The sequence below is a fragment of the Dromaius novaehollandiae genome, chromosome Z (assembly GCF_036370855.1).
Source record: "Dromaius novaehollandiae isolate bDroNov1 chromosome Z, bDroNov1.hap1, whole genome shotgun sequence".
Classification (NCBI taxonomy): domain Eukaryota; kingdom Metazoa; phylum Chordata; class Aves; order Casuariiformes; family Dromaiidae; genus Dromaius; species Dromaius novaehollandiae.
The window spans coordinates 81262159-81289491 of record NC_088132.1 but is presented as its reverse complement, the minus strand read 5'-3'; the positions used below and the strand labels follow the sequence as shown (position 1 = coordinate 81289491).

The 27333-nt window shown below is 43.7% G+C and overlaps 2 protein-coding genes across 11 annotated transcripts in view; one reads left to right on the top strand and one right to left on the bottom strand.

Annotated features, from left to right (window-relative positions):
* The first annotated feature begins 1231 nt into the window (after positions 1-1231).
* Positions 1232-17138, top strand: LOC135324956 (haloacid dehalogenase-like hydrolase domain-containing protein 2). Of its 4 annotated transcripts, none has more exons than XM_064502151.1 (7): positions 1232-1323; positions 3485-3586; positions 6261-6469; positions 9870-9954; positions 14068-14284; positions 14787-14850; positions 15957-17138. In XM_064502151.1, the coding sequence occupies exons 1-7, from the start codon at positions 1259-1261 to the stop codon at positions 16058-16060; spliced, it is 846 nt and encodes a 281-aa protein (XP_064358221.1). In that variant the 5' UTR covers positions 1232-1258; the 3' UTR covers positions 16061-17138. The 4 variants fall into 4 exon arrangements, with proteins under 4 accessions (XP_064358221.1, XP_064358224.1, XP_064358223.1 ...); XM_064502153.1 differs by lacking the exon at positions 1232-1323 and adding an exon at positions 1404-1525; XM_064502152.1 differs by lacking the exon at positions 1232-1323 and adding an exon at positions 1410-1578.
* A 1375-nt stretch (positions 17139-18513) lies between these two features.
* Positions 18514-27333, bottom strand: part of LOC135323446 (katanin p60 ATPase-containing subunit A-like 2) — a 32126-nt gene continuing 23306 nt past the window's right edge. For all 7 annotated transcript variants that reach the window (XM_064502143.1, XM_064502144.1, XM_064502149.1 and 4 more), the window contains 3 exons: positions 20331-20493; positions 19242-19344; positions 18514-18925 (listed from right to left, as the gene is read on the bottom strand). In XM_064502143.1, coding sequence (XP_064358213.1) covers positions 18786-18925; positions 19242-19344; positions 20331-20493 — 406 coding nt within the window. In that variant the 3' untranslated portion in view covers positions 18514-18785. The remainder of the gene's footprint in view (positions 18926-19241; positions 19345-20330; positions 20494-27333) is intronic.

Below are 27333 nucleotides of genomic sequence, written 5' to 3'. Positions count from 1 at the left end.
AGTAGATATTCTCACGGCTGATGCATTGCATTGGGGCCCTGAATGAAGCATTGCTTGCATATCATTTCATATGTATTGACTGGAAGTGTTAAAATGCTATTTCTTCCTGAAATAAAAGCCAGTACTGAAGACTGCAAGGAGCAGCTCTGAAAACATGTAAAATGAGTGATTTCTCCCTTCCTCTCAGAACATTTTACCTGAGAGTTGCAAGACAGCGATTGAAAATGGGGCAGCAGCTGAGGATCAGGTCTCCCAAATAATGAGCATGGAAGGGGGCAAAAGGGTAGACAGCACACAGGCAGAGAAGGCAGGACTGTAGAGGGAAAACGCTGGGGAATTACAACACTGCCTCCTCAGCAGGTGCACTTCCAAAACATGCCTACTGTGACCATAATTCTTTGTTTAAACCAGGTAAAGCATTTCCCTACCTTCTGAGGTTTTTATTATTGTTATTTTACATTTGACTCCTACTTGCAGTACTTGAGTTTTCCACTCATGACAGCACATCTTTAGCCTCGCAAGCCATTGGGTAGTAGACACCCTAAAAACTGGAGGGGCTCCGGGTACCTCAGTAACAGGGACCATTCAGAAAAGAGTTTCCACTTGGCAAAGAGCTAGCTCCATGTACAAAGTTACTGCCTGCTCTCCAGGAGTCACCGGCACCTGGCTCTAAAATGTCAATAACCAAAGCATTTTGATGAGGACTAAGTCCACTACAGAATAACTGGAGAGGTTTCTACTGAGCATTTGCAAGCAGGTGTTTCCATAGCTGCCACTGGCATGCTGAAGCCTGTTGTCCTGGCATGTTAATGCAGCAAACGGCTACTTTCCGGCTGAGCACAGTGACCCTGTAAAAAGCGAAACATGGTTCTTGCAGTTACCACTATAGCAGCAGTATGAGTTTGTTAAAGTCTCCACAAATGTCTTCCGGGGCTGCGAGTGCGGCTTTGGCACACAGGGCCCGTATCCCCCAAACGACACCCCGGCACAGCCCGTGCTCAGGTAGGGGCGGTAGACGTGTCCCCTCCCTCCGCAACCCCTCAGCACCCAGCTCCGCCTGCCCCCGAGAGCGGATGAAGAGGCACCGCAGCGGCTGGGCCCCGCGGCAGCACCCCCAGCCCCTCACGGCGCCATTTCCCCTCAGCGCCGCCGTGCCCCGCGGCGGGCTGCCCGCGGATCTGCCTGTCGGCGGGTACCGCAGCCCTGCGCGCAACACTGCGCCAGGCGGCCTCAGGCGCTGTGCGGGCAGCCCCGGCCTATGAGGACCCCGCGCGGCGGCGCCAAGCGGGCAGCCGCAAGACCCGGGCGGGCGGCCGGCGCTAGGTTAGTACGTGCGTTGGGGGGGGGGGCCACCCTGCTCCCCCCCCCCTCCCGGCTGAGTGGGCCCGCCCGCGCTGTGCGGGCGGCGGCGGGCGGGCGGTACCATCGCGGCTGGAGAGGGGGGGAAGGCGCCGGGCGCCAGCAGGCCCCCGTGGGCTGCGGCGGCGGGGGGGGCTTGGACAGAGCTCCGTGTCCCTCACTCCGGGTGTATTTACCGTGTTTTCTGCGTGTTTTCTGTCAGTAACCGGAGGATGAAGGGTTCGTATCGCCAGCCTAAAACAGGAAGGGCTGTCGTGGAGCGTAATAATCTTTGCAGCCACTAAAACCTCTCTTACTGCGGTAACGAGCGTTCGGGAAACCCCCAAATGCGGGTTTTCTGCGTGCTTTTCTGTGGCAGTCGAGCAAACGGGGGAGCCCGAGGTCTGTCCCCACGTCGAGGGGAGAAACCGTCTTTAAAAAGACAAAATACGAAAAAAAAAGTGTTCAGATGCTGACAGTGGGGAGAGCGAGCAAGAGAAAGGTTTATTTTAGATGCAATGATTATATTCGGTGATTTCTCAGGTTTTTAGGCCTTACTGGACTGTGAGCTTTATTCTTCAGTCTATATTGAACTAGGCAACGTGTCTGTGAGGAGACAGTTTTGTGTCCTGGAGATAGTGTGGGCTCATCCATATTCCCCTCTGCTCAGGCGCTTTATCCACCTTCATGATTTTACCCTGGGAGAAGGTCTTGGAAACCCGGTGCCCTCCTTTCCCGTGATGCTGGTGAAGCTCCCTGAGTAGTTCTGTTACCAGGTCTTTGTCATAGATGTGTAACCTTGGCCTCTCTGGCAACAGACATAATGTAAAATAAGAATTTTTTTTTCTTATTTTAGGGAACCAGCAGGAATAATGACAGTGGCATCTCATAAAGTTGTCTGCACACGGTGTCTCGTACCTTTGCTATCAAGTTCACATGATCTTGGTAGTTGATAAATCTGTCTGCAAAGATAAAAATGTCCTGATAGAAAATTAAATTTATTAAGACAGTTTCCGGTCATGGGGCTGACTATTATGCATGTTTTTAAAAGTGCATACGTGTTGCATCAGTCCGTCTGTCACCAGAACAGCTGAACAGAAAATCCTGATGGGTTACTAGTGATGATAGATTGGCAAGCAATGTCTGACAAACAGGAGAAAAGCTCCTATATTGGGCATTCGCTAAGAAATGGCTTAGCAAATTTGCCTTTGGAGATACAGCACTTGCAAAATACATAAAGAACAGGTGGTTTATAAAGATGTGCTAGTTTTTGAAGACAACTTTTTAGCCAGATGACTCGCACCAAAGCTCAGTGTTCTCTTCCCCAGTGCCTTTACACTTTGAGTGCTGGTTTCTGTTTTAGGCTGTGTCCTTTTCCTATTTGTAAGACACACAAGCTTGCTGTAGAAAGATTGCATGACTGCCCCCTCTGCAAGAGGAGGGAGTAATCCTTTCGGGTGCTGGATATCCCTGAGCCCTGATGGCTTCCAGACTAGCCATCTGCAAAATCCACCCTGCACACTTTTCATCAGCTGGCTCAGGACCCGGTCCTACTTGCTGTCATTTGTTTGATGACTAGCAGGTAGTCTGGTCCTAAAAACTGGAACGCCTGGATTGCGTTGTGGGCTGGATCACTGTAGATGCAGCTTACAAAAATGAAGTTAACAACAGCCACTTTTGCAATGTGTTTTGAGCGTTATAGTCAGAGCGCTGTATCTTTGCTTAGTGGTATTGTATTTGTCTTTACTTGAACGAACAACTGGTATCGACGGGACTTGCCGAAACGTTCTTGCTGAGGCCTGGAACCAGCAATACCAGACGTAATGATCCTCTTCCCAATCAGTCTTAGTTGTTTAGAGAATTTTTTGACGCGCACAAATAAAGGCACTTAAAAAACAAATAGCACCTGATTTCCATACATAGAGTCTTTTGGAAAATACCACCCCATCAATTATGTATTTTTTTTAAACATTGCCTTTTATTTCTCTGTCTAAAGGGGCCCATTTAATACTACGAGTAATGTTCTGAGTAATACCGGGCTTGGCACAAATGAGGCGCTTAACTGAGTTCCTTATTTTTATTATCCATTGTCTGCTAACCAGTTTTTTGTTGTTTCATTTATTTGCCTTTTCCCTGGGGAATGAAGGATGGCAGCTCGGCGCGCGCTGAAAGCTGTCTTGGTAGATCTCAGCGGCACGCTTCACGTTGAAGACTCAGCTGTGCCAGGCGCGCAGGAAGCTCTTAAAAGGCAAGCTACCTTTTTCCATTTCCTCTTATGGGTTGTGTCAATGCTGTTTGCACAAAGATGCTTCTTTTAGTGAAAGGGGCCTGAAGGTTCTGCCTTATTACGCTAACATATATAAGCAAATATGTGGCTGAATTCTGCTTTTTAGTTACACCTGTGTTAACACCAGGATAACTCTGCAAAGAGCCTAGATATTGACGTGTTACTACAAACCACCTGATCCCCTGCAGTTTCCCTAAGAAGCTCACTAGGTCTTTTGTAAGTCTTTTTTGGGTAGAAAAGACTTATTCAGAGCATTTCAGCTAATTCATGCGGGGCTGCAGCCTTAGCCCAAGGTGGAAGGTTGTTAGGTTAACCTGGATTACCCCACATGTACCAGAGTCGCTCAGCTCAGCTGATGCTCAGTGCTTTGTTTATGAGCTTGATCATACGTCTGAGCCCTTAAGCCTGTTGTGGGCTAGATTGGAATAACAGCGAGAATAACTTGGCCCAGCAAGCAAGGTATCATTTACCAAGTCCTCGTTTCCTTTGGTCTTTCAGACGAGGGTTTTTTTATTATTATTATTTTTTTCTGCTAGGTAAACAACCTCAGCTTTTTAGTTGGGAAGTGTTTGATAATACAGATCTGTGTGAATCTCAACACGTTAATTAACAGTGCAGTAAGTACCCCTTCCAATGAAAGGGTGTTTACAGAAACTGAGGCATAGTAAAATGATGTACTCTAGTTGAAGGGCCAAGTCAGCAGCAAAGTAGGATATGCAGTGTCAGGGATCTTTGTATCGTGTTCTGACGCTGTTTCCCTGAAGAAGTCACCTTGCAAAGGATGAAGAGAAACAATATAAAGTGATGTGTGCCACCATGGTGAGTGACAGGGGACACCTTAAGATACTGGAGCAGTGAGAGTTAATGAGGGGAGAGAAATAGGGCTGAATTAAGCATGGGAAGTTTTTACTGGAGTTCTGTCGACTGCTTAGATTTTTATAAAGCTAGACTGTTGCTCAAAGGGAAAGCAGATGGATTAGGAAACTCTGCATTTGTCTTTACCAGTAATTCTGTGGAAATAATTATCCCCTAAAGATGTAGGACTGCAAGGAAGTAAAAACTGCTGAAGTGCTGGATATTAATTTATACCTGTTCATTCACTGGATCCTGCCTGCCGGTGTTTCATGCTGTAGGGAGAACTTGTGCCAGATGAGAGTTAGCATTCTGGAAATTCCCTGGATGTATAAAAGGGATGATACTGTCAAGAACAGCTCTGCATCTCTCCTGTCTGCTGCTCACCTCCAAACCCCCTGGCAAGAGTCAGGGCAATAGAAAGGATTTTTGTAGAATCAGAAGATGGACAGTATTTTATAAAACCATTGATTCTCCTCTGCCTTCTGCTGTGCTTCTGCTTGAGTCCTACCAGGCTTTGCTCATGCAGGCCCTCTCCCCTAGCTTTGGGAGGGGAGAGCAAGGGAGGGAAATTAGAGAAGGAATAAGACATGGAGATAGTCTGGTGCTCTGTTGTGCTTCGGTTTAGGATCACAGGTTTGGAAAACAGATGTCATTTCCCTGCAAAGAACAGCCAGGTCTTTCTGCTTGAAGATATGAAAAAAGAAAAAATAATTCTCATGACGTTTTTTGGTAATCCAGGTAATTGTCCTTTCTAAAGAGAACCTGAAATGATTGGCACACAGCTTGCTCTGGGAGCAAATGGATAGATTCTATTTTCAGGATTGCATCTTAGTATTGAGGGCATAAATCTTAATTTCTATTTTATTGATAAACAGGATACTTTTTTTTTCTTTCTTTTACCAGTTCATAGTTGTGAAAGGGCAGTGGGTCTTTCCAGGAAGCAGAACAGACAAGGGAAAGAAGTGGCAGGTGCAAGCAAGTCTCCAGCACTGACAAACTTTATTCTGATTTCTCCATGCAGTGGTGATGCCAGTGTTTGTTCCTATAGTAACAAAGAGAGAAAGTGATGGTGGGGGAACAATTAAAGGAAATGCAATTGAAATTGTCACTTGAAATTATTTGGTTGTTCAGTAGCATGTTCTGTCAGTGTAGGGCAATAATGTGATTTTATGTGATCATCAGTGTTCCTCTGTAAAGTGAGAAATGGCTGCAAAAGCTGACATAAATTGCCACACAGATAACATAGGCTCCTAGAGCATTCTGCATCTCGGAGTGAGCTACAGCTACTGTGAAATGCACCAGGCATGTTGAGTTCAATATATTAATTTAGCAGCAAGGTTCTTCTGTTTGTTTATTTTCGTGCAGGATTCTGTTAATCCAGAATACAGGGCTGGACTACTTAGGATCTAGTTTGAATTAAAAGGCTTTTCAGACTAGTTGCAGTTGATGAAAGGTGTTTTCGTTACTCCTGTGAAGATGGAATTTGGAATCACTGTTTTCCTCCTGACTCTTCCTGGTAGAAGCAGAGCAGGGGAGACCTGATCCTGTTCTGCAGAGCATAGCTGTAATTTTTGTCCTGTGTTTCGCGCTGCACTCCCATCCTCACAGCAAGTAGCGACCTCCTGTTGCTTCTGGGCTGTAGCACCGGTAGCCTGCGACACAGGCAATCTTTTTAGCTGCAGCCTTCAGGCAGATGGTCCTTTTTAAATCCCAAAGAAGCATATGAAGTTTGTAAGTAAAAGGATTATCTGTCCAATTTGCCTTTGCTCTTCTGCATCAGGCTCCGGGGTGCTCCGGTTACCATTCGCTTTGTGACCAACACAACAAAAGAGTGCAAGAGAGACCTGCTGGAGAGGCTGACGAAACTGGGATTTGACATCGCGGAAAATGAGATCTTCACATCTCTGACAGCAGCCAGAAATCTCCTGGAGCAAAAGCAGGTGCGGCCTCTTCTCCTGGTGGATGATAAGGCCTTGCCTGATTTCACAGGTGAGATGGTGGGAGAACAGCATGGGGGAAGGTTGTTGAACTGAGGGCTAAGGAAACATTGCGCTCTCCCTTTTGTCGAATGATGAACATGTAAAACACTGCTCTGCCTTCTCGAAGTTAGTGTCCGCTACTTCTCACTGTGATAAACTGGTTGTAAACAGTACTTTCAGTGACATGTCACTAGCCTCCACTGCCCAGGGCAGGGGCTAGCATGTTCCACAGTTGTCAGAAATCTTACAGCAGAGTAAGATAGCTTGTTAAGTCCTAGACAAGGAATGTCTGTGATGTGCTCTGGGCTGAAGTGCTCCTGTGTAGCAAGATTGAACCTTTGGATGTGCTCGTGGTGTCCTGCATAAAGCAGAATTACTTTTCTGCAGGGCCTGTACATAGTGCAAGGGCTAAACAAGAAGAGCTTGTGTTTTCTCAAAAGGAAAAAAAAAAAAGGAAAAAGAAGCAGCAGAAACACACAACTGCAGTGTGTTTTTCTGCAGATTCTAATCAAATAGCAACTGTGAACTATGCTACGTCTTGAATGCATAATGTGCAATATGTAGCCTATATTGTGTTTCATAGTCTATAGCAATTTCACTAGACTACTGCTAGCCATGATGAAAGCCTAAAACATGGAACTCTCCAGACTCATAAAAAATTTTTTATTCTTTTTAATTTAACAGTAAACAACCTAAAGCCATGATTGTTGTAGCTGCTTGAGGAGTAGTGGGAATAGCAGCTAAAACCTTCAAATGGGCAGGAATTAAGACAAAACTCATTACTTTTTATTAATTTCCAGTGTAGAAAGTAGTATTTATTACTAGATCATTGGAGAGTTATTCCACCTACCGATGTTGATATGCTTTATAGCAGAACTGTGTCAATTTGTTGGAAATTGAAAGTTTTCCTCTGCTATTGTACAGAGATTGTGTCCATATAGAACTAATACTTCCAAGCAATTTTCCCAGCTGTTGTTGGTCCTGTGCTGCTTGCAGCACATTTTGTCCTGCTGGGTCACAAAGGTCTTTCTTAGGCAAAGTTAGATGACAGTGATCAAAGTGTCCCATGCATATTGCTAGAGCAGCAGTGACACAAATTCCTGAAAAGTCTCCATGTAGAGGCACAGGAAACTCTTTTGCTCCGTGCCTTACAAATTTAATTCCTTACCAGTGTATAATTTAAGTAGGTTCTAACCTTGCTAGGAGGTAGATGTTTTCTGTTAAATTTTAGTGCCGTGTTCTATGCAGTAATCTTCAGAAAGATAAGTGTGCAGGAGGAAAGCCTCTGTGGGCTATGAGAGCAATGAAACCTGATAATCTGTTCCACCTAACGTTGTAGCTGGAGAAATGTGCCCCCAGCAGCATTGTGTATTTGTGTTCTCAGGAAGGCTTTCTTGGGTGAGAGACAACAGCTAATTGCACTTAAGGTAGATAAATCAGTTTAATCTCTATGTATTTGGGATCTTTCCATCAGTTTAACAGTAGCTGATGCTAATTTTGTATAACGTGGCAAAGACAGAGATACCGGCAGAGAAAATTGGTGGCATTTTGTGTGTAGCCTGAATCTGGCATGGATTGCTTTGTTACTTTTTCTTTTTTCTACAAGCGGTTTGGCTCACATTCTCTCAGGACTGCTCTTGAAACGTTTAAGTACAAAGGAGAATGTTTTAAATCCCTGTTAGTGACTGCTATTGAATTATTCTTGGATAATCTCTCTATAAAATTGGTCACAGATGGATGAGTGTAATCCATTCATGGTTAATGGACCCAAGATGCTTTCGGGTGGTGTCACAAATCCACATGGCATCTCTGAGTGATACTTTTTGCTGTCTGTGCTAACTGAAGGACGAGCAGCATGAGACTTCAACCAGTGGTTTGCAGTGACACTCTCTGGAGATGCAGCAGTTCTGATTGTCCCAGTAGAGGTGTAGAGTATGTGCAGTGTGAAGGCAGAACAAAAACTCCAGCAAGTGCAGGGTGCAGCTGTTACGTAGCCTATTTAAAATAAATCTCTCTGGTGCTCCTGTTTCTCCTGTAGATGCTACTCTGCCCCCACTGCTGGTTCTGTGCCATGGTCCTGTTCCTCACTGCCATTACAGAGCCATATCTAGTTCCTTCAGAGGTGACACTGCCATCTGAAGACAATCATGCTCCTCCAGAGCACTGCAGGACAAAGGAGATGTAAGCTGTTCTCCAGGGAACTAATCCACATTAAAAAAGACCTTCCAAATCAGCCAAAAGTAACCTAATGTAACAACTTCTAGGTCATACAGCACGACCATCTTTGCCATCGTAACCAGACTGCTATGTAGAACAGCAGTCAGGCTTTCCACCCTACGTGGAGTTTTCTGTGACCAGAAGGAATTGAAAAACTGGATGAAATTCTTTAATGCTCCTGCTTTACTGTCTTAACAAATCGATATGCAGAGACATGTTCTTACATAATAAAAAGTCATTTAGTTTTAAAAAAAATGCTGAATTTCAGTGGAGATGGTGAGAGAATTGCTGTTAGACTGTACAGATGTGTTCTTCATGAAGGGTGGCAGACTCTGGATGGATCAACACCTTCTCCAGTGAGGCTTTCCTCATTTCTAAAAGACATATATCTCATCTAAATAATTTATCTGTGTCAAAAAATGCTAATTTTTGTTGTAAAGTGATTATGGCACTTGTTCCCTGGCTTGGCAAATGACAGAGATCCAGTTGGTTTAAACCATAGAGGATTTTACTTCCTGTGAAAATCAAGAACTGACACTTCACTCCATGGAAGATGGTAACTGAAACTTGTCAGTTAACAAATCCTGTGTTGCCTGCTGCTGGGGAAATGCAAGACACTTCCATCAGCTGCTCTTGATCTCATGACCCACTTTGCCTTTTGCTGCGCTCCCCACAGGCAATAGCCCACAGTGTTCTTAGGAACTTGAACTGCTCTAGCTCTTAATTTCCCATTCAGACTTTCCAGTGTTTGTTTGTGCAGCGAGACTGAGAGAAGTCAGTCGTTTTTCATCAGCCTTCCTCTGACGGGCACTGAGAATGTTTTCAATTTACTCACAGTGGTCACAGTTACAGTGTTGGTATTAAGGAGTGAAGACTGTGCCTGCCTTTAGAGGCTGTAGTTCCCTGTACCTCAAATAGGCGTTGTCTGTAGGAACTGGGTCAGTGCTGACCGCTACAAAAAGGGTCTGAACACAGTCAGTTAGCAATGATCTTCTGTGAAAAGGGGCAGGCTGAGATGTAGCTACAGACTATGACCCACGTTCTTAATAGACATGCCGTAACAAATATGTCTGCTTGGGTGGTATGGGTAGTTGGGGGATCACTCGGCCGTGCAAAAAGCTGACTGTATTACTAAGTATGAACAAAATTTGGTTCACTCAGAATAATCGGTGGTACCATTTTTGATTTTCCAGGGATAGCCACTAATGACCCTAATGCAGTGGTAGTAGGACTGGCTCCTGAGCACTTTAACTATGAGATGATGAATAAGGCGTTCCGGTAAGTCCGTGTCTCCTCATTGATTTTTTTAGATGGTGGTTGTCTCATGCTGGGCTCTGTATCTCCACGTATGAGAGGAATTCCTTCCTGTATGGAGAGAAGAGGGTGGTAACAAATCACTGTTATGTAGTGAGGATTGTGGTGTCTTCTTCCATGTTTGAGAGAGAAGCACTAACCTGTGTGGATTTGGGGGCCTTAACCATGAGCCTCAGGCAGGCCAGTCCTGGGTTTCATAGATCTCAGACTGTAATTAAACTTAGTTATAGCATTAACAAGATAATTACAAACATAACAAAATTAAAACATTAACGTGAAAAGGTTAGTAACATTTCAAGAGGAAATGCTTACACAGAAACAAGGATATTGAGAAGTATTAGGGAGAAGGCTTCTGTGTTCAAAACCTCAGTCTTCAGAGCCCAAATCTTGTAGGAGCTAGAAGGAAATCCAGTATTTAGGGCAGATTATTCCTTATCTGCCTGATGTAGGATTTCTAGTAATTTCTTTTGAAGCATCTTGTTTTCAGCAGCGGCCACCACAGTATGTTGGGTTAGATGAACTGAACAAGCTGCCTCCCCTGTACCCCACCAGAGTCTGCTGTTTCTCCATTTCATGCTGCTTTTGTCACGGGAAACCCTCTGAAGCCGCTGTCCTTCACTAGTGGTTTAGGCCAAGCTGATCCACCGGGTCTTTAAAAAGGAGAAGCACTCACACAAGCTGCCTCTGCTGCGGGAGTGCTAACCCCTGCCGGCTGCTGGTAACATGCTTTCAGTGCTTCCCAGTTAACTCCCTGCTGTGTTACAATGCATATGATGAATCCTTTCCACTTTCTGCTCTCAGCGTGGCTGCTATCCCACAGTTTTTCACCTTGAAATTGGAAAAAAAATTGGTCTTGAGCATCTTACGTTGTCTTTGAGCGCTAAATTTGAAAAGGAGCTAACGATTATTGTTCATCAGTAGCTTGTGGAGGCTGCTTATAATAGCAAGCCAATGCTGTCCTTATCTGCACACCAATTCTATGTCCTAAAAACATGTATGGACCCAAACCAATTTTCTGGCTGCCTCATTAGTGCATGTTGCCGGTGTCATTGAGTTTTATAGTGCACTTATGAGTGGACTCTTAATTTCACAACTGCACAAAGTTATCCCATCCTGGATTCCAGTGCTTGCTTCATTCTGACTATTGATATTTCTGTCATGAATATATTATTAGCTGTTAAATGATAGTCATTAGCTGCCTCAGGCTGGAGACCTGGACACTTAAAACAAGGAACCAGTCATGTCATGTTCAGAGTGACTGAAAGCCCCGGGCTTTATCAGGCCGTAGTACCCAAGAGCCTACAGAACGGGTCCTACGGAAGTGAAGGAGGTTGTCCCAGGCTGAATTTGGGCTTGTTGCATTAAACACAGAATTGGGCATTTGGTCTAACGACAGAAGGGAGATGGTGAAGGGCAGATCTGCTCCCCGCCCCTGCGGCTGGCAGTGGGCCTGAGCTGCCTTTGCTGCCCCAGAGAGACCTGGATTCAAGTGTGGAGCATATGCTGAGCAAGTCCGAGCCCTTCAGCTCTCCTCACCTCGTGGCGGACGCATTCCCAGCCTCTTGGCTGACTCTTCTGCCTGGAGGAGGATTTCATCCTCCCCGAATGCTTCCTGGATTTGTCCAGTGCTTGTCCTGGTCCTGCCTCTCAAGCTGGGCAGAGGCCCTGGGATGTGCTGTAGTTGATCTTGAATATCTCACTGACTTTTTCTGGGGTTTTCCCCTAGTCTTCTATAAACTTCTGTCCTGCTGGTGTCACTTTGGTTTGGTCTGAAGGAAATGCTTAACTACTGACCCATTCTCTTCTTTGAGCCTCATACCACTGTCCTTTACTGCTCAGATAATTAACTCATTTGGGATTTGCATTGCTCACAGCAAAACATTGAGGTGAATCTGATTAAATGCAGGTATCTACAATGCAGATGCCTGTATCTGAGCTAGTGACCTGGGAGAGAGGAGGCACTTGTAAGACACCATTCATTTTTCCCCTAGTAATGCTTAAAATAGGACAGATGAACCGGGCCCTAGAAGTGCTTTTTCCTTTTCGCTGACTTAATTACCTGGTAGGCAGCTACTCTATTGACATCCAACATTAGGTTAGAGAAATCTAACCTAGTATGAGTCCCAAAACGTGATACACAAAGATCATTCTCTAGGCACCATTTGAAATGACTGGGAATAAATTTCCCTTTTTGTATACGTGGGATTTTGATGCCACATTTAAAGGAATTCTCTCAGGTGAGATCCTTCCTGTAAGTGGTTGTGGTGCCACTGTCAAATTAAATTTTTCTGTATCCTAGAGGCATCCTCCCATTGTGAACGTATCTGGCTGCTTGTAGATACGCACGCCAGCTTAGTTCTTGTTGAGCTTGCTTTGGAACGCATTGATTCAATACAAGTGGCTTGTGATAATTAAGTGAAATGAAATATTATCATTTATGCATTGCTCAAAGAACCCAGGTTGCTCTGCAGACGTGTGGGAACCAAGAGACATTCTCCAAGGAGCATACAACTAACTTAGGCCAGCCTCTTTGAACAGAGGCACAGCAGAGCTCCAGAAAGGCTATAAAGGGACAAAGCAAGATTTTGTTTGTTTTCTTAAAGGCTTTTTATGTAAAACAGAGTTAAGGGGGAAAGAAATCCTCGTTTCTGCTCTCGAGATAACTGCCCTTCTTTACCCAGCTTTGCTGTTTCCACTATGCTAGTTACGTTTCTACCTGTTGTGATAAAGACTGGAGCTGCCTGCAGGACCTGAGGAAGGTGCCGTAAAATCAGACGGGAAGCGTTTGGCAGGGAACCTCAGCTTTTATAGATACTATCTAGAGGGCTTTTATTGCCCTGAAACTGAGGCTGGGGATGGGGGAGGACTGCAGTAATGTTGCCGAGCTTGGTAGTACCAGGAAGATTCATCCAGCATAGCAGTTATGTGGACTTTCTCTTGCAACAGGACAGGTCGCTGCTATGTCCACTGTAAAGAAAAACTACCAGGCAGGTAACAGAGAATTGGAAGAATCAAAAATGGTAGATTAAGTCCAAATTCTATGAAAGTAAGCCTTCCTGATCTCTAAACTCCTGTTTGTTAGTTATTTTGTTATCATGGATCCACTGTTCCAGGCACTGTGTGCGCTAAAGAAACATGGTCTCTGCCACAAAGGTTTTATAAGGCAAGTGTTAGACAAGAGCCCACAAGCAGATATGAGGTGAATTTATGGCGTTGATAGCACAGGCTAAGAAGGAACTGATCTCCCTTTGGAATTGATTTGAAATTGATCTCTCCTTAGCTTTGAGCTATCTCCCTTTTGGAATTTCTCGTTCTGTATAGCGAGGAGATCAAATCCAGCTTTGTTTCTAAGAGGAATGGTAATGGCACTGCGGATTGGGGGATTCAGTGGGGTAGGAATGTGCCCTAATATCTTTGTGATTTTTCATGTAATCTGTTGTTCCTTCAATGTTAACATAGAAAGTCAAGGTTTAACAATTCACCTTCTGCTTGGAATTCATCTAAACACCCATCTTTGCTGGAAACATACAGCTGTTTAATCATTTGGCTGTTACAGGTGATACAAACAGCCCCAAGAGCTGCTCCGCTCACAACCTGGGCTGCAGATTTCCTGGTTGAAGCAGTGTTTTGAAAGCGCTGCTGTGTTTTCAGTCAAGGCAGGGAGATTAACAGGAAATTAAGGCTGTGGCAGTCAAGCTGCTACCTGCAGCCGTTGCTTATGGTTAATGTATTTTAAAATATTTGCATGGGGAAATCAGATCGGTTCTAATGATAGGATGTTAGCCTTTGTGAAGAGTAGGGTTGCTTAGAAAAATGAACCTAATTGCACTAGGGATACAGAAAGGAGTTAAAAAAATACTTAACTGTTAAAGTCCTCAAGATAGTAGTTTCTTTATTTTGGGGATTTCTTTTATTAGCTGTTTCTGGGGAAAAGAAAGGAAGGAACTTTATTTAACTCTCCGAATAAATGAACATCAGTGGGAGTCTTGTCATCAATGTAAATGAAAGCAGGATCAGGCCTTCAGCTGTGAATACCTGTAATATAATTATGTATTTTCTTCTTCATTGGTTCCCTAGGTTGATATTGGATGGTGCTCCTCTTATAGCTATACATAAAGCCAGGTATTTCAAGAAGAAGAACGGCTTGGCTCTGGGACCTGGGCCTTTCGTAACTGGCCTGGAATACGCAACAGACACCAAAGCTACGGTGGTGGGGAAACCAGAGAAAACGTTCTTCTTAGAAGCTCTACGAGGGACTGACTGTGCCCCAGAGGAGACGGTCATGATTGGTGATGTATGTGGGGACCGAATATCTTATCGCCTGCCTGCTAATACAGTGCTTATCTCTGCTGCATGTAGGTGCCTCCCAAATGAACCCATCTTTCCAAAAGCGCTGGGAGGTAACGAGGGGGGAAAACTGAAGCATCCAAACTTGCAGGACTGAGCGTAGCCCCTGGGGTCAGCTCTCTGACGCGAGTGGGTGCTGGAGCAGCCCTAAACATCCCGCCTGAGGCTGTGGGAAGTCTGCTGACAAGAGGTGCCCTGCGACGTTTCCGCTGACCTTTCTAGAATCACTCAGTGACTTAGCAGCTCCATTCCCGCAGAGGTTCTGCCTTACTATTTGATCAGGCAAAAAACACATAGTACATCATTCCTGTGGCAGGCAGCTGAAGGGTGTGACTCGGTATAGTTGCTTTCAAGTAGTTCATTGGTGACATGCAAGGCAGAAGATGTTATAAAACACTTGTTAATGAGTTATGTCTGTGGCCACTAACTAATCTCCTGTTCTGTCCCAGGACTGCAGGGATGATGTTGGAGGGGCCCAGAACGCTGGCATGCGTGGGATTTTAGTGAGGACCGGTAAGTCCTGATGGATCGGTCCTGTCGGGAGACGGTGGTGCATTGATCTTGCCCTGGGTACCGACAGCCCCTGGCAAAGCGAAGGTAGGCTCTGAGCCCAGGGGCGAGCCCCAGGCCTCTTTGGACGCCTGTCATTCCTGCAGTTTGGTACACCCGGGGCTGCTGGGAGACCCTGACTGTATTGTTACGGAGCAGCTCATTTGGGGATTAATTCAGCAGGTAGATTTCCTCAGCTGCGGCTTGGCAGCCTGTCAGGCAGTAGATTGTGATTAAGCCAGGGTAGGCCATAGATTGGACTTAATGTTTGAACAACAGGTTTAGAGCACAGACTCCTAACTGATAGCAGGATGAAATGAAGTAATAGATGGGGGTGGCTGATCTTGTAGATCTGAGTTTTACAATGACTAAAGTATGAGCGTTAGTCAAAGAACAGAGAACTGGTACTTATCTAAAACGTGGTATCTTAGATTACCAAGATCAGTCATGTCGATGCAACCTCTGACCATTCAGATACTCTGATGATGTTTCCTAGTAATTACACTGATAATTATGTACGCCATTTTGCTTCAAATGAAAGCAGAACCTTAAGGGACTGACAAGTACCCTCAACATTACCAATACTGTGGTAATACCACATATACTGGTACATACAACACATACCATATGCTGCTAAGGTCTTTCTGAGGTAGCAACTGTTCATGCCCTGCAGTCTGCTACCCTCAAAATGAAAGCGAGTAATCCTACTCTTTCTCACAAAAGCCAGACGGGGAGATGTGACATTCTTATTTCAAGACCCGACAGCCCAAATAGCTGAATAGTTAGTGGGAGAATAGTGTCATTGCAGTGCCGTAGATTGAAAACAATGCATAAGTAATGTTAGTTTTGAGCCAGAGCCTCTCCTAGGGCAGTCTTCAGTAAATCTCAGCATTTGTTTAGGAAAGACCTGTGAGATGTCTGTTCTAGGAGAACATCAGATAGGTATCTGTCCTCCCATGTCTGCTGCTTCTGATCCTAAGAGGCTCTAGTTTTGGGGGGGGGGGAAAGATCAAGCTGACAGGTCACCCAGAGCAGCTTTGTAAATGCATCTTTTTGTTCATCTGTTCCAGGTAAATATCGACCAGCAGATGAAGACAAAATCAGTCCGTCTCCGTACTTAACCTGTGAGAATTTCCCAGAGGCTGTGGAACATATCCTAAAGCATCTGCTGTGAGAAAGGGAGTAGTTAGTTTGAAGAAATTTCTGTTTCACATAATTTCCATTATTCCTGCTTCAAAAATAAAGGCCACAGGATCAGTGCATGAAACCTACCCATGAGGAAAGAGGATTGGTGTGTGGCCCCAGCACAGTCAGGGCAAAGCCCTTTTCCTGTAGTGGTTGCATGAGGATGCGATTAGAGACCTCAGATACTCAGCAGGTTAGACAGCATCAGGAAGACTAGAACCAGTACAGCTTGTGTTCATGAATGATGAGGGAACATGGCACGGTGTTCTGCTTGTTTTTAGCTTTCAAGAAATAACTGATTAAAACCTGTCTAAAATCCCATCAAGTTCTTGTGCTGAATTAGCTGTAAAACCTGCTGGAAATGCCTGAGTAAATAAAGCAAGAAGACTAACAGAGCCCTAGTCAGCCTATAGTGCTAACAGCTAGGCCCATTCTGTGGGTTTTTTTCGTTATGCCTCTGCTCTGCTGTAATTTAAAGGTAGAGATTATGCACATCTCGGAGTGACTTTTGTAATAATTATTGTTGATATTTTTCTTCTCATTAGAACAGACACTTTTTTGTTCTTCAAATTTTGTGTGAAATTAAAACTTACAGAATTTTCAGATGTTTCAACTAGATGCTGTTAGAACGAATGGTACAGAAACAAAAATCTGGTATTAAATGGCTTAGAGACTATGAATGTTTGAAGTTAGACTTCAGCAGGGTCCTATTAATGCTACAGTTGCAAAATTTCACTATTGTTGTTTTTTTTGTTCCTTTCTAATGTTATGGGAACAATCCTTTAAAAGCCATGGGGACAGATTTGAGTTTTTATGCAGTTGGTGAGGAGAGCTATAAAATGAAATTTAATTCTGTAGTATGTGTTACTTTTCCTAAATGTGTTAAATACACCAATATGAACCAACTTTGTAATGATGGTAAATAGCTTTTCTGGTCCATTTGCAAACTGTAATAATCAAAGTCCTTTACATTTGTTTTGCAGTGCTCCTGAGTGTTAAATTATTAGATTGTAATTATACATTGCTGCAGTATTAACCTTATTGAAAATACAGTTTTGTGTTAATGAGCCATGCTGATTCTTGTGAAGGAAAACCATCATGATGAATGAGTGGGACGCTCTCCATAAATGAAAGATTACAGATAGACAATCTCACTGGGTGGGTGGTTACCTACACTTGGATTTAATCTCTGTCAGTGACAAAATGTATGTGGACTGAGTCGGCTCTGCAGTAGAAATGCAAGAGACAACAGAAACCCCTGGAAATAAGGGCCACCTTCAGATATTGTTTGTGTTACATCCTGTAAAATGAGATCTGTGCTTAGCACTATTACATGCGTAACAAGGTGAACATCATCTGCGTTAAAAATGTGCTGCACACCCCTCTCAGCAGGGTTTAGGAACTTGAAGCTGCTGTTAGACCCACACACCCACCCACCCCAAGAAAAGGGAATCAAGAGACTAATATCTTTGCCAAATGTACAAAATGAAAAAAAAAGAAGATGTGATCATTGAAGGCCTTATCTTAGGTGCCCTAATCAGTTGTAACCTGCAGTTTTGAATAAATTAACATGTCTAGTGGTCACACCAACAATGCTGAAGCTGGGTTGTTTTCTGCTTGCGATACCTGAGGGAGACCTTTTGCTTCTATTCAGAGATGGGTCAAGGGAGGCGATGGATCTATAGGCAAACTCCTGTGAAGAAATTTCCCACAAAGACTGCTGAAAATGTGAATGATGCTAGAAGAAAGAGAGACTGTTAGGTCTTCAGAGACTGTGATACTCAGAAAAGCAACTGCCCCCAAAAGACCAGATAGGGAAAACACTAGCAGAAATGCAAAGAAAGATGATAGTGGCCTTGAGGGTGGGTGAGAGAGAGGGGAAGTAACAGGACCTTGAAGCCTGAGAAATGTTTATTAGAATATGGAGTCTAATAAAATCATTGTTTGAAGGACACATGGCAGTCCTTTTGACTTGGCCATGTTTACGAGTAGAAAAGTCTCCAAATTGTCTATTATTTACCACCGCACTACCAGGACTTGCTATTTACCTTTTATGGCTGGCTGCAAACTATTGGATAACTACCCAGCCAGCTTCTAGCTGATTAGCATAGATTATGCCAATTTTCCACAAAATCCCCTAATTTCTCTGATAACTTCCTGTTCCCACTTTGGGAATACCCAAAACCAACTGGAGATTAATAGACGTAGCATATCAAGGCTTTTCAGTTGCTGCTGTTTTGATCTGAGATAATTTACAAGACATTGATAAGGTCCTGAATTTCTTCATCAACACAGGCCTCTGCTGGTAAAGCTACGCTGGTTGTGATGGCTCTCAAAGCGGAAAAATCAGGCTAAATGCCTTAACTTGTTGACAAGTTTTCTACTCCAGTCCTTCTACCCCAAACCTGAAAACAACTGTAGCAAATAAAGACTGCTAAACAATCAGTTTATAAATCTTTATCATAAAATTAATGCTGGAGTGTTCATTATATAGTGGCTGCTATTCTGCCATTACATTACTTCCATGAAGAATATTTTAGAATGGTCATTGAAAATGGCTAGTAAGAAAACAAAAATAACCAAACAACCCTCCCCTTATTACAGTTCTGAAAGTACAGATTTCTCCCCTCACCATTCAATCCTTTGGAGGCAACAGAGATGCCATTTTGTGGCAAGAAGTCTTTGAAGTTTTTGGTGTTGGGGTTTTTTTCTTTTCAAACCGACTCAAATTCTCTCTGCCAGGCTGTGTACTTCTGGCTTAGATTCTTTGCTGATGGTTTGGTGTGAGCGATCACATCGAGGAAATCTGCTGTTGTGATTGTGTCCAGTTGGATCATGGGTAAGTTACTCTTACCTAAGAGAAGAAAATTGATTAAATACTGCAATTACTACTGGAAAACATTAAGCCCATGCATGATGCAAAATACTTAATATACAGAAACAACATAACTGACCTAGTGAGAAAGAGAAAAATTTGTATTTTTCACAGAGACTGACAGTTTTAAAAAATATATATAGTTTTCAGAATTGGCTTACGTAGATTTTTTTTAGAAATGTAGTTTAAAACTTTTCTAAGCAGATAACAGAGCTCCACCTGCTGGGGTTAACAGCATTTCTAGAGTTACAGTAGTGGATCAACATTTCCCATATAATAGGTTTCTCAGTGGTACCTGGCTGATGATTTTCAAGAGCATTGAAAATTTTTCTCACTGGCCTCATAGCTGCTTCCTTGCACACCAGTTTAATATCCGAGCCAGAGTAGCCATCTGTTTCCTAAGGCAAGATCAGAGTGATGCATTACAGCTCACAGGCTTACAAATCAGACAGGAATGGAATTTAAAAGCATATATATTTTTGTATATGTGTTTTATATAAATATGTTCATAAATTCCATTCCTTTCTGAAATAATACATATACATACACATGAACATAGACACACACACATCTCTCTCTCTCTTTCTCTCTCTATATATACATACACACCCCAACCATCATGTTGCTTGTTCTTGATTCAAATGTCCAAGATAACTTGTAATAGCAAGCAAAATATCGGACATTTTCTTTCTTAAGGGCAATTTTCCGTAGGTCAGATAAAACTCACCTGTGTCTGTTTTCTCAACCTGCCTGTTTATAAAATAACTATATTTCTTTTCTAACATTTATGAAACAAAATCTGAGCAGTATTGTCTCTGTGAACAGAAATAAAACAAGGATCAAGTGGCCCTCACTGTACATTATTTTTGAAGAATTTAGGATGACACAAAGGCTAAATTTAGGGTTTGAAGAAAGTGTCTGGAGCCTGATATCCTAGTGAAGCTCTTCACTGTCACAGTGCTCTTTTCTCCTGTGGCACTGAAGCTGTGACACCCCTTCCCTACCCAGTTAAGTGTTCATTACCCCAATGGACTGAAAGCGCTCCCAGCCTGATGGGACGAAGAGCGATGGTATATACTACTGCTGTAAGTCTCCCTGTATTTAAGGCTGCAAAGCTGGCCCAGCAGAGGGGATCAGACCACACCATCTCGCCTGGTCTCCCTTGGGCTGGAGCCTCCAACGGAGCTGCAGTCCTTCCCCCCAGCCCTGTACGTAGCAGCTGCTGACTTGAGAGAGGTGCTATCGCAACTCTGCTCCAAACCTCTCCTACTGCGACATGGTCCCACCGCTGACGGACGTCACCCTCACCTCCAGTTCCCACTCTGGAGACCACCTGCACCTGAGCGGTCAGGAGTGAGTTGCACCTGCTTCAGTGCTGCCTCACCTGGCCCAGTAAGCCGTAGTCCAAATCTGTTCTCAGCTCCACTCCGCCGCTGTTGCTCAGGGCGGGCAGCCAGTGCTGAATCATTGCCTGCCGTGCCTCTTTACTCGGGAGGTCGACCAAAATCCTCTTCTCCAGGCGCCGCAGCATGGCAGAGTCCAACTCCCTGCAAGCAACGAAGGAGAGGAAACATCTCAGCCCATCGCTTCCTGGAGACGTGACTTTGACAGCGCTGCAGCGACTGACATTTTACAACCCCACCTGTAACTGTGTCAACCTAGTTTTGAAAAGAAAGGATTAATTATCCAGTGTATTCCTGTTCACTGTGTTAGTGATACTCCTGCTTGTGACAATGAGGCTTAACAGTGACAGTCAGAAGTTTTAGTTATCTCCCCTGGCTCTTGTACTCACGTATGGCAACGTCCCCTGTCAGTGATGAGCTTCCAGTTTCTCCCTTTGCTATCAAGGAGACCCTAGAAATCACCTGTCTGGGGCACTGTGAGGATTAATTACTTGCTACTTTGTAAGGGGCGCTTAGTATGTATAAAATACAGACTTGAAGGTCTTGGCTACGGGGGCCACATTTGTGGTATGTTTGTATGGCACGTGGCAGAACAGGATCTCGAGCTGAGACTGCTCCTGAAATACAAATAAGAAAAAAAAATACAGCCACAAAGGGAAGTATCCTATAAAAAGGATCGTGTGAAAGATGGACAGGCTGGAGAAATGTGCCAGTGAACCAGAACTTCTGACAACATCAGCATTGATAAAGGTGTTTTGCCAAAAAAAAAAAAAAAAAGTAAAATAAATGTCTGGGACACTATTTTCTTCTGCTCCATAAAGGAAGCCTAAAATAAAAATGAACATTTTTCTGTTCTGCTCTTAATGCATTTCACAACGTCCTGCTAGTGCCACAGACAGAGTCAAAGTTCAGGAATCCTGGTATGCCTTGCGGGCCAGCAACTCCCAAATGTGCATCCAAACCATTCATTTTAATCTAGTTTTCTCCGAAGCGCTTTGCAGTTGTTTGTATCTAACGGTAACAAAACCAAACAACTGAATCCAAATTCCTATTCCGGTTCCTCTCTTGTTAATTGTTCAATGGAAATTGTCTACAAGTAGCCCAGTCATCCATGCAATTTTCAAGAAATAGCTGCTACAATATATTTACGCACTCATAAGTCTCCAGTGCCTTCCGGGAGCTGCTTTGACCTGTTACGCTTTTGAGTGCTGTACGAATCTTTCTCTACCAGCCCCATTCAGTCATAGATTTGTTATTTCAGTTTAAAATATAGCTCAATCCTCATACCTGCAGAGAAACTCTCATAAAGGGGAAACTCACTTAAATGTGTTGTGTGCAGACAAAGAAAAAGGGGAACCCTGAGACGGATCTGCAGTGCACCGAGAGAGCTTATTTCCACCACTTCTGGTGACTTGTCCTTATTTTTTAATAGCAAACATTTCCTGCTGACATAGAACATGAGAAAAACCCCAAACGGGCTCCCAAATCCGCACGTAAGTGCCCACGTAGGTTCTCCACAGCTCTCAGCACGCGTGGCTTCCTCAGCTCACCGGGAGCGGAGGCACCCCTCTCCCGGGGAAGGACGTCTTGGATTTGGAGAGCTGTGACACTTAAGCTGAGCCAAGGACAACGCAGAGCTTAGAAAACCAGATCAATAGGATCTTAATGGATAACAGGAATTCATACAGATCCATGCCAGTACTTCTATGCACAGCCTCAGAAGCAAATACCAGGATTTGCTGATCAATGGCTGTTGGTGCATTGATAGTTTTAGGCTGCTTAAGAGATGTTTTCCGAGCAGTCTTGGCCCTTGAGCCTTCCCGTTGAGCCTACACTGTGTGACCCTCAGTGCAATGCTTCTCAGGCGGCATCCAGCACAAACAAGAACAGTATCAGTCCCCCTTCCTCTATCAACACTGCAGTAGTGCACTGCTCAAGAAGCACTGGTTTTACAGGCAGTATTTCCAGCTGTTCATCTTACCGCAGGGTTTCCGTTTTGCAAAAATGCAAGCAGGGAAATTGAGGGCTAAGAAGTATTCTTGGCATACGGAACTGTTCTGTAAATAAGTATGCTAATAGATAGAAGTTACTCTATTTATTCGGAAAGGTTACAGTGACCCTACTTGTTGGCTAAGGAGGAAAATAAAGACATAATATTTTTGTTATCTTAAGAGTGTTTAGGTTGTTTGCTTAGGTTGTTTTGTTAGTGATCAAATGCAAGGTTAAATTACAATAATATCCAGAATAGAATAAGCACTAGGCCAATAAAAATATCCTCTAAATAACCAGTAAAAGTATTAAGAAATGCTCACAAAAAAAGCACACAAAGCTGTACAGGATGTATAAAAGAGGGTCTTCTCAGAGCTCTTCCAGGATAACATCACAGGACATCATGCCATGTTGTCACTGCCAAATTTCATGAAGATAAACACGACAACTATTTTGATCTCCAGGATAAAGAACAGTAACCAATGCCTTAGGCAGAAACTGAGACATGCCACAACAATTCCAAAGATGAACCCAGAGACAGCAACAAGAGAAGACTGGTCCAAAATTAATCTCTGTCTAGTATGACAATCATGGCAGTGCTTTGAAGAGGCACCAAGAAAGAAAGAGCTCCTCGTCCCTTCCCAGCTCCCATCCTCCTGTGAAAGGACAGCCTGGAGACCCCACACGACCATGCTCTCACTCCATGTCCTCTCCTGTTCCTCCAGGGCTTTCCCACACCGTTGTCCTCAGCTCTCCCTCCTCACTCTCCTCCACCATACGCAGCGAGGAGGCTTACGCTGCTGAGAGTGAAGGAAAAGGTTCACTAGCACAAAGTCTGGTTTGGATTTTGCAGCCCAGCTCACCCTGAACCCATCTTGTCCATCCGCTCGCAGCTCCAACAGGACTTAGCTCTGACTGAATCAGCCTGCACCAAAGCTTCACCCACCCCACGGGTAGAGAGGGAGAAGAAAGCAGCACTGCAGTGGGAATAAAACTAAATGCATTGAGACATTAGGAACCATTCACTACATGGTTCAGGATCACTATTTCTTCATCAGCGAGGCCTTTATTTTATTTAATTATGTTGAATCATTTCAACAGGTAATTTGTCAATAAAAAGTGCCTTGCTGATGAGCAGCAGGAAGCTAGCCTGGGCGGCAAGGACTGGGTGGAAAGGAAGATCAGTAGTTGCAGTGCAGCTTAGGACAGCATAAAGAGCTTTGTTTAGGCTTCTTTTCATTCATCTAAAAGCAGCTTGGCACTCTCTTTTTGATGATCAATAAATATCCAAGTTAAACAAATCTCTTAAAATCCAGCTTAATACCAAATGTTTGAAAGAAGGCAGGGTCGTGCTGTGAAGCCACAACCTTCAGAGCAGTCAGCTAGGCACTGGCTATTTCATAAACTTAATTACATATATATATAAAATATTATATATATTTTATATAATAAAATATCCCTACTCAGCTGAAGTCCAAGGTCTTACAGTGGGACTCAATGTAGTCTAATACACATAAAAATAAAAGCAAATATATACTTGAGATCATCAGATGGGAGTTCAAACCCCACTGACATCTCTCGAGGCAGGCATTCCCAAATTCCTCATGGCTGTGAACCTCAGTGACAATGCAAGATGCTTATGGATTTCATTAGCTTTCCATTCCTCCTAAAATACATTTCCAAGTATATACTCGGCTACATTTTTAGAGCATCGTTCTCTGTGCTAGGCACAGTTCTGTCCAACAAGCTAGTCATGACACTCACAGGTTGGATTTGCTGAGGAGAGGGCGAAATCCAACCACCCCCATGAAAAATGTTGAAAAATTCCAGAAAGAAAACGTAAGCCCTCAAGTATAAGACTTCCCAAAGTGGGATCGGGATTCTGACAACAGCTCAGCTCCCACCCTCATCCCAACACGGATTGCCAGCTTCCTGCAGGAGCAGTTCCTCTAAAATAGGAATCTTGTCATTTTGCATCTACCTTAGGAAAGTGGTATCATTTTTTTTTTTTGATGTTTCAAGTGGGCAATTTTGCAGAAATTAGCACTTCAGAATTGCAAAATGATCCAAAATCAAATGTATAAGACATTCAAAACTGTATTCTGCAATTCTGGCGTGACTTTCCGTGAAGAGTTTATCAGTTTCCTAAGAAAGATGCATAACAAGAAGACACGTTCAGCGATCTCTTTTTCTACAGAAGCATTCAGAGGGATGTCAGCCTCATACTTGCATTAACACATCTCCAAGATCCCCAGCTCAAGCACCAGCCAGACTGTGACCCTCAGGCCAGCTGCTGTCTCTGAACTTTTCCTCGGTGGGTTTGGAATACCCAATTTTTCCTTTCAAACTAGTATGCAAGAGTAGAAAAGACATGGATCCTCTAAAGACATCTGATCCTTTTTAGTACTGCCATGTTGCAGCATTGCTTGTGAAGCTTAGCTACTCTGAAGATAATTTAAGCAAGAGACCATGAAACAGTGCAATGCATTGCTTAGAGTTTCTCTTTCTAAAAGAATAACAATGTTATAACAACATAAACATTTCCAGCATTTTACTAATGAACCATAAAGAGAAGAATGGGTTATTAATGTTTTAATTCTCCTTCGAAGTTAACTGTTCACACACACAGTAGCTATTTATTTTTCAGCATTTTCACACAGATATTGTAACACAAAATAGGGTAGATTTTGCACTGATTTAAATTCATGAGACTGTCCAAGGCATAAATCCCCCAAACTGACACTACATTCTGCTATTACAGCTACAAAAGCCAGTGACAGCTTTATGTTTATGCTGTTAGGTCAGGGTAGGAACTGGCCTAACTCATACACCTAACTTGTACATAAATTTTAACTGCCCACATAGCCATTCTCCTGAAAGCTCTGTGTAGGCCATGGAAAGAGGCAGATGAAGGCCTTTGAATATGTTGCTACTTTGGCATTTGAATTTCAGCAGGTAAGATGTCTGCCTGATGGTTTTCCAAAGCATTCTCCATTGCCTGGATGGGAAACGGGCTTTTGCTTTACGAAAGCACTTCAGACATCAAGCTTTCCAGCCAGTCAGCCCCCAGCCTGTACTGGGGCCTGGGATTACTCCTTCCCAGGTGCAGGACTTTGCATGCCCCTTTCTCAAACTTTATGAGTTTCCTGTTGGCCCATTTCTCCAGGATGCTTCAGTCCCTCTGAATGGCAGCACAACCCTCTGGTCTATCAACTGCTCCTCCCAATTCTGTATCATCTGCTAACTTGCTGAGGGTGTGCTCTGTCCCACCAGCCAGGTCACCAGTGAGGATGCGAAACTACCGGCCCCACGCTCAGTCCCTGGGGTACTCCGAATTACTCTGAACTGCTGGCTCTGTTCTTTCTCTGTTGACTGTCTCATAGCAGAGGAAACCTGTCTTTTACTTTAGGTGCCAAAATTACATGACACGAACACCCCCAGTGCTCAGGAAAGGTGGAGAGGTGATTTGGCCCACTTAGGTCTGAAGACCTTCAGGGACAGGGAAGTACAGACCTCAATGCTACGATGACCAGCAGACTGCAAAACATTAGCCAGTCAGAGAGTCTACCCCAAATTCCCACAGCAGCAGACACACTGTATTTCTCTGCTTCGGTCATAATCCAGGGAGGGGAAGAAGCACAAACAAATAACCTTTCCTATACTTATCTCATCTCTTTCTTGCAGACATCTGCCCTGTCTCTCACCTAACAGATAACCTCCATCAATTACTTTGCTGAGGTTCTCCCTCTCTGCTTTCAGGCCGCAGTTTTCTCTGTAAGAAAAGATGTTTCATTCCAGGGGCAGGCAGAAGTCCACAGACTAGTTCCAGATCTATGAAAGTTAACTTCAAAAACAAGCCCTTTATCAGTATGCTTCAATCCCCTATATAGGTGCTGGCTCCTGCTCTGGAAAATGATTACTAGGGTACAAATCAAAGACTGCTGAAAACAACTGTGCTTGCCCAAAAGCCATTATTTTCTCCACGTCCAGTCTGCAAACATTTGATAATGGCTTACATGAAAGAAAAGAAATACCACACCAGAACAGTGGTCGAGGCAAGTCAACATGCTGTCTCTGACAGTGGCAATAGGAGAGGCTATTCAAGGAATACACAAGCCAAACATTTTCTTCCATCTGTTGTAGTATAACAATTGTGGATGCTGGGGAAGTACAAATATTACATCCCTGCGCTTAGTCCTCCCAACATTCTTTTTCGGACTGTTGTCCAGGAATTTGCCTAATCCCTCTTCTGAACTGCTGATACTGCCTGTCTCCACAGCTTTGGTGGCCAGCAAGTCCAGCAGCTCAAATATTTACTTTTCAATTTAAACTGATCTTCTGATAGTTTCAATGAGTGCCCCTTACTTCCAGTATTGTGGAATACAGAAAATAACAGTTCTGTGTTTGACTTACTCACCGATTCTGTGTTTTCTTAATCTAAACATATCCTCCTTCTTCCCAAACTGAAGAGTCCCCGTCTTTTTAGTCTCTCCTCAGAAGGCAGCTGTCTTCAGCTGTCTTCTGTACCTTCTCTATCTCCACTGCATCCTTCTCAAGACAGGATGACCAGAACCGCACACCATCCTCAGGAGATGGGTTCAACAAGGTATATAGCAGCAAAATGACACCGACCCTTGCTCTCAATACCTGTCCTGCCCATTTTGAGACCTGACATGAAGTGTTTCAGCTCCCATTATAAACCACATATTCTTGTATTCTAAATTATGTTAAAGAAACTGAAAAATGTTGTCCCCATCTTTTGAAAGTCACATTTGATACCAATAAAAATTCATCCTTCCTATTTATGGAAGTATCCTTCTAAGCACTAGATGTTTTAAGCACCTTATAGTTCCAGGCTGAAACCCTTCTTAGCTTAAACATAGTAAATAACTTGGCTATGAAATAAAGCATTCCATTTTAAATATTAGCAGCTAGTAGCACCAGCATATGTTGAATTTACTATGGATTACTGTCATGTGGCACAAATAGCAAGAA

What these genes read in the sequence shown, in the direction of transcription:
- LOC135324956 (XM_064502151.1), top strand. Translation starts at nt 1,259, where the DNA reads ATGAGGACCCCGCGCGGCGGCGCCAAGCGGGCAGCCGCAAGACCCGGG. An exon ending in AGACGGTCATGATTGGTGAT is followed by an intron (nt 14,285 to 14,786) that starts GTATGTGGGGAC and finishes GTTCTGTCCCAG; the next exon opens with GACTGCAGGGATGATGTTGG. An exon ending in TGGGATTTTAGTGAGGACCG is followed by an intron (nt 14,851 to 15,956) that starts GTAAGTCCTGAT and finishes CATCTGTTCCAG; the next exon opens with GTAAATATCGACCAGCAGAT.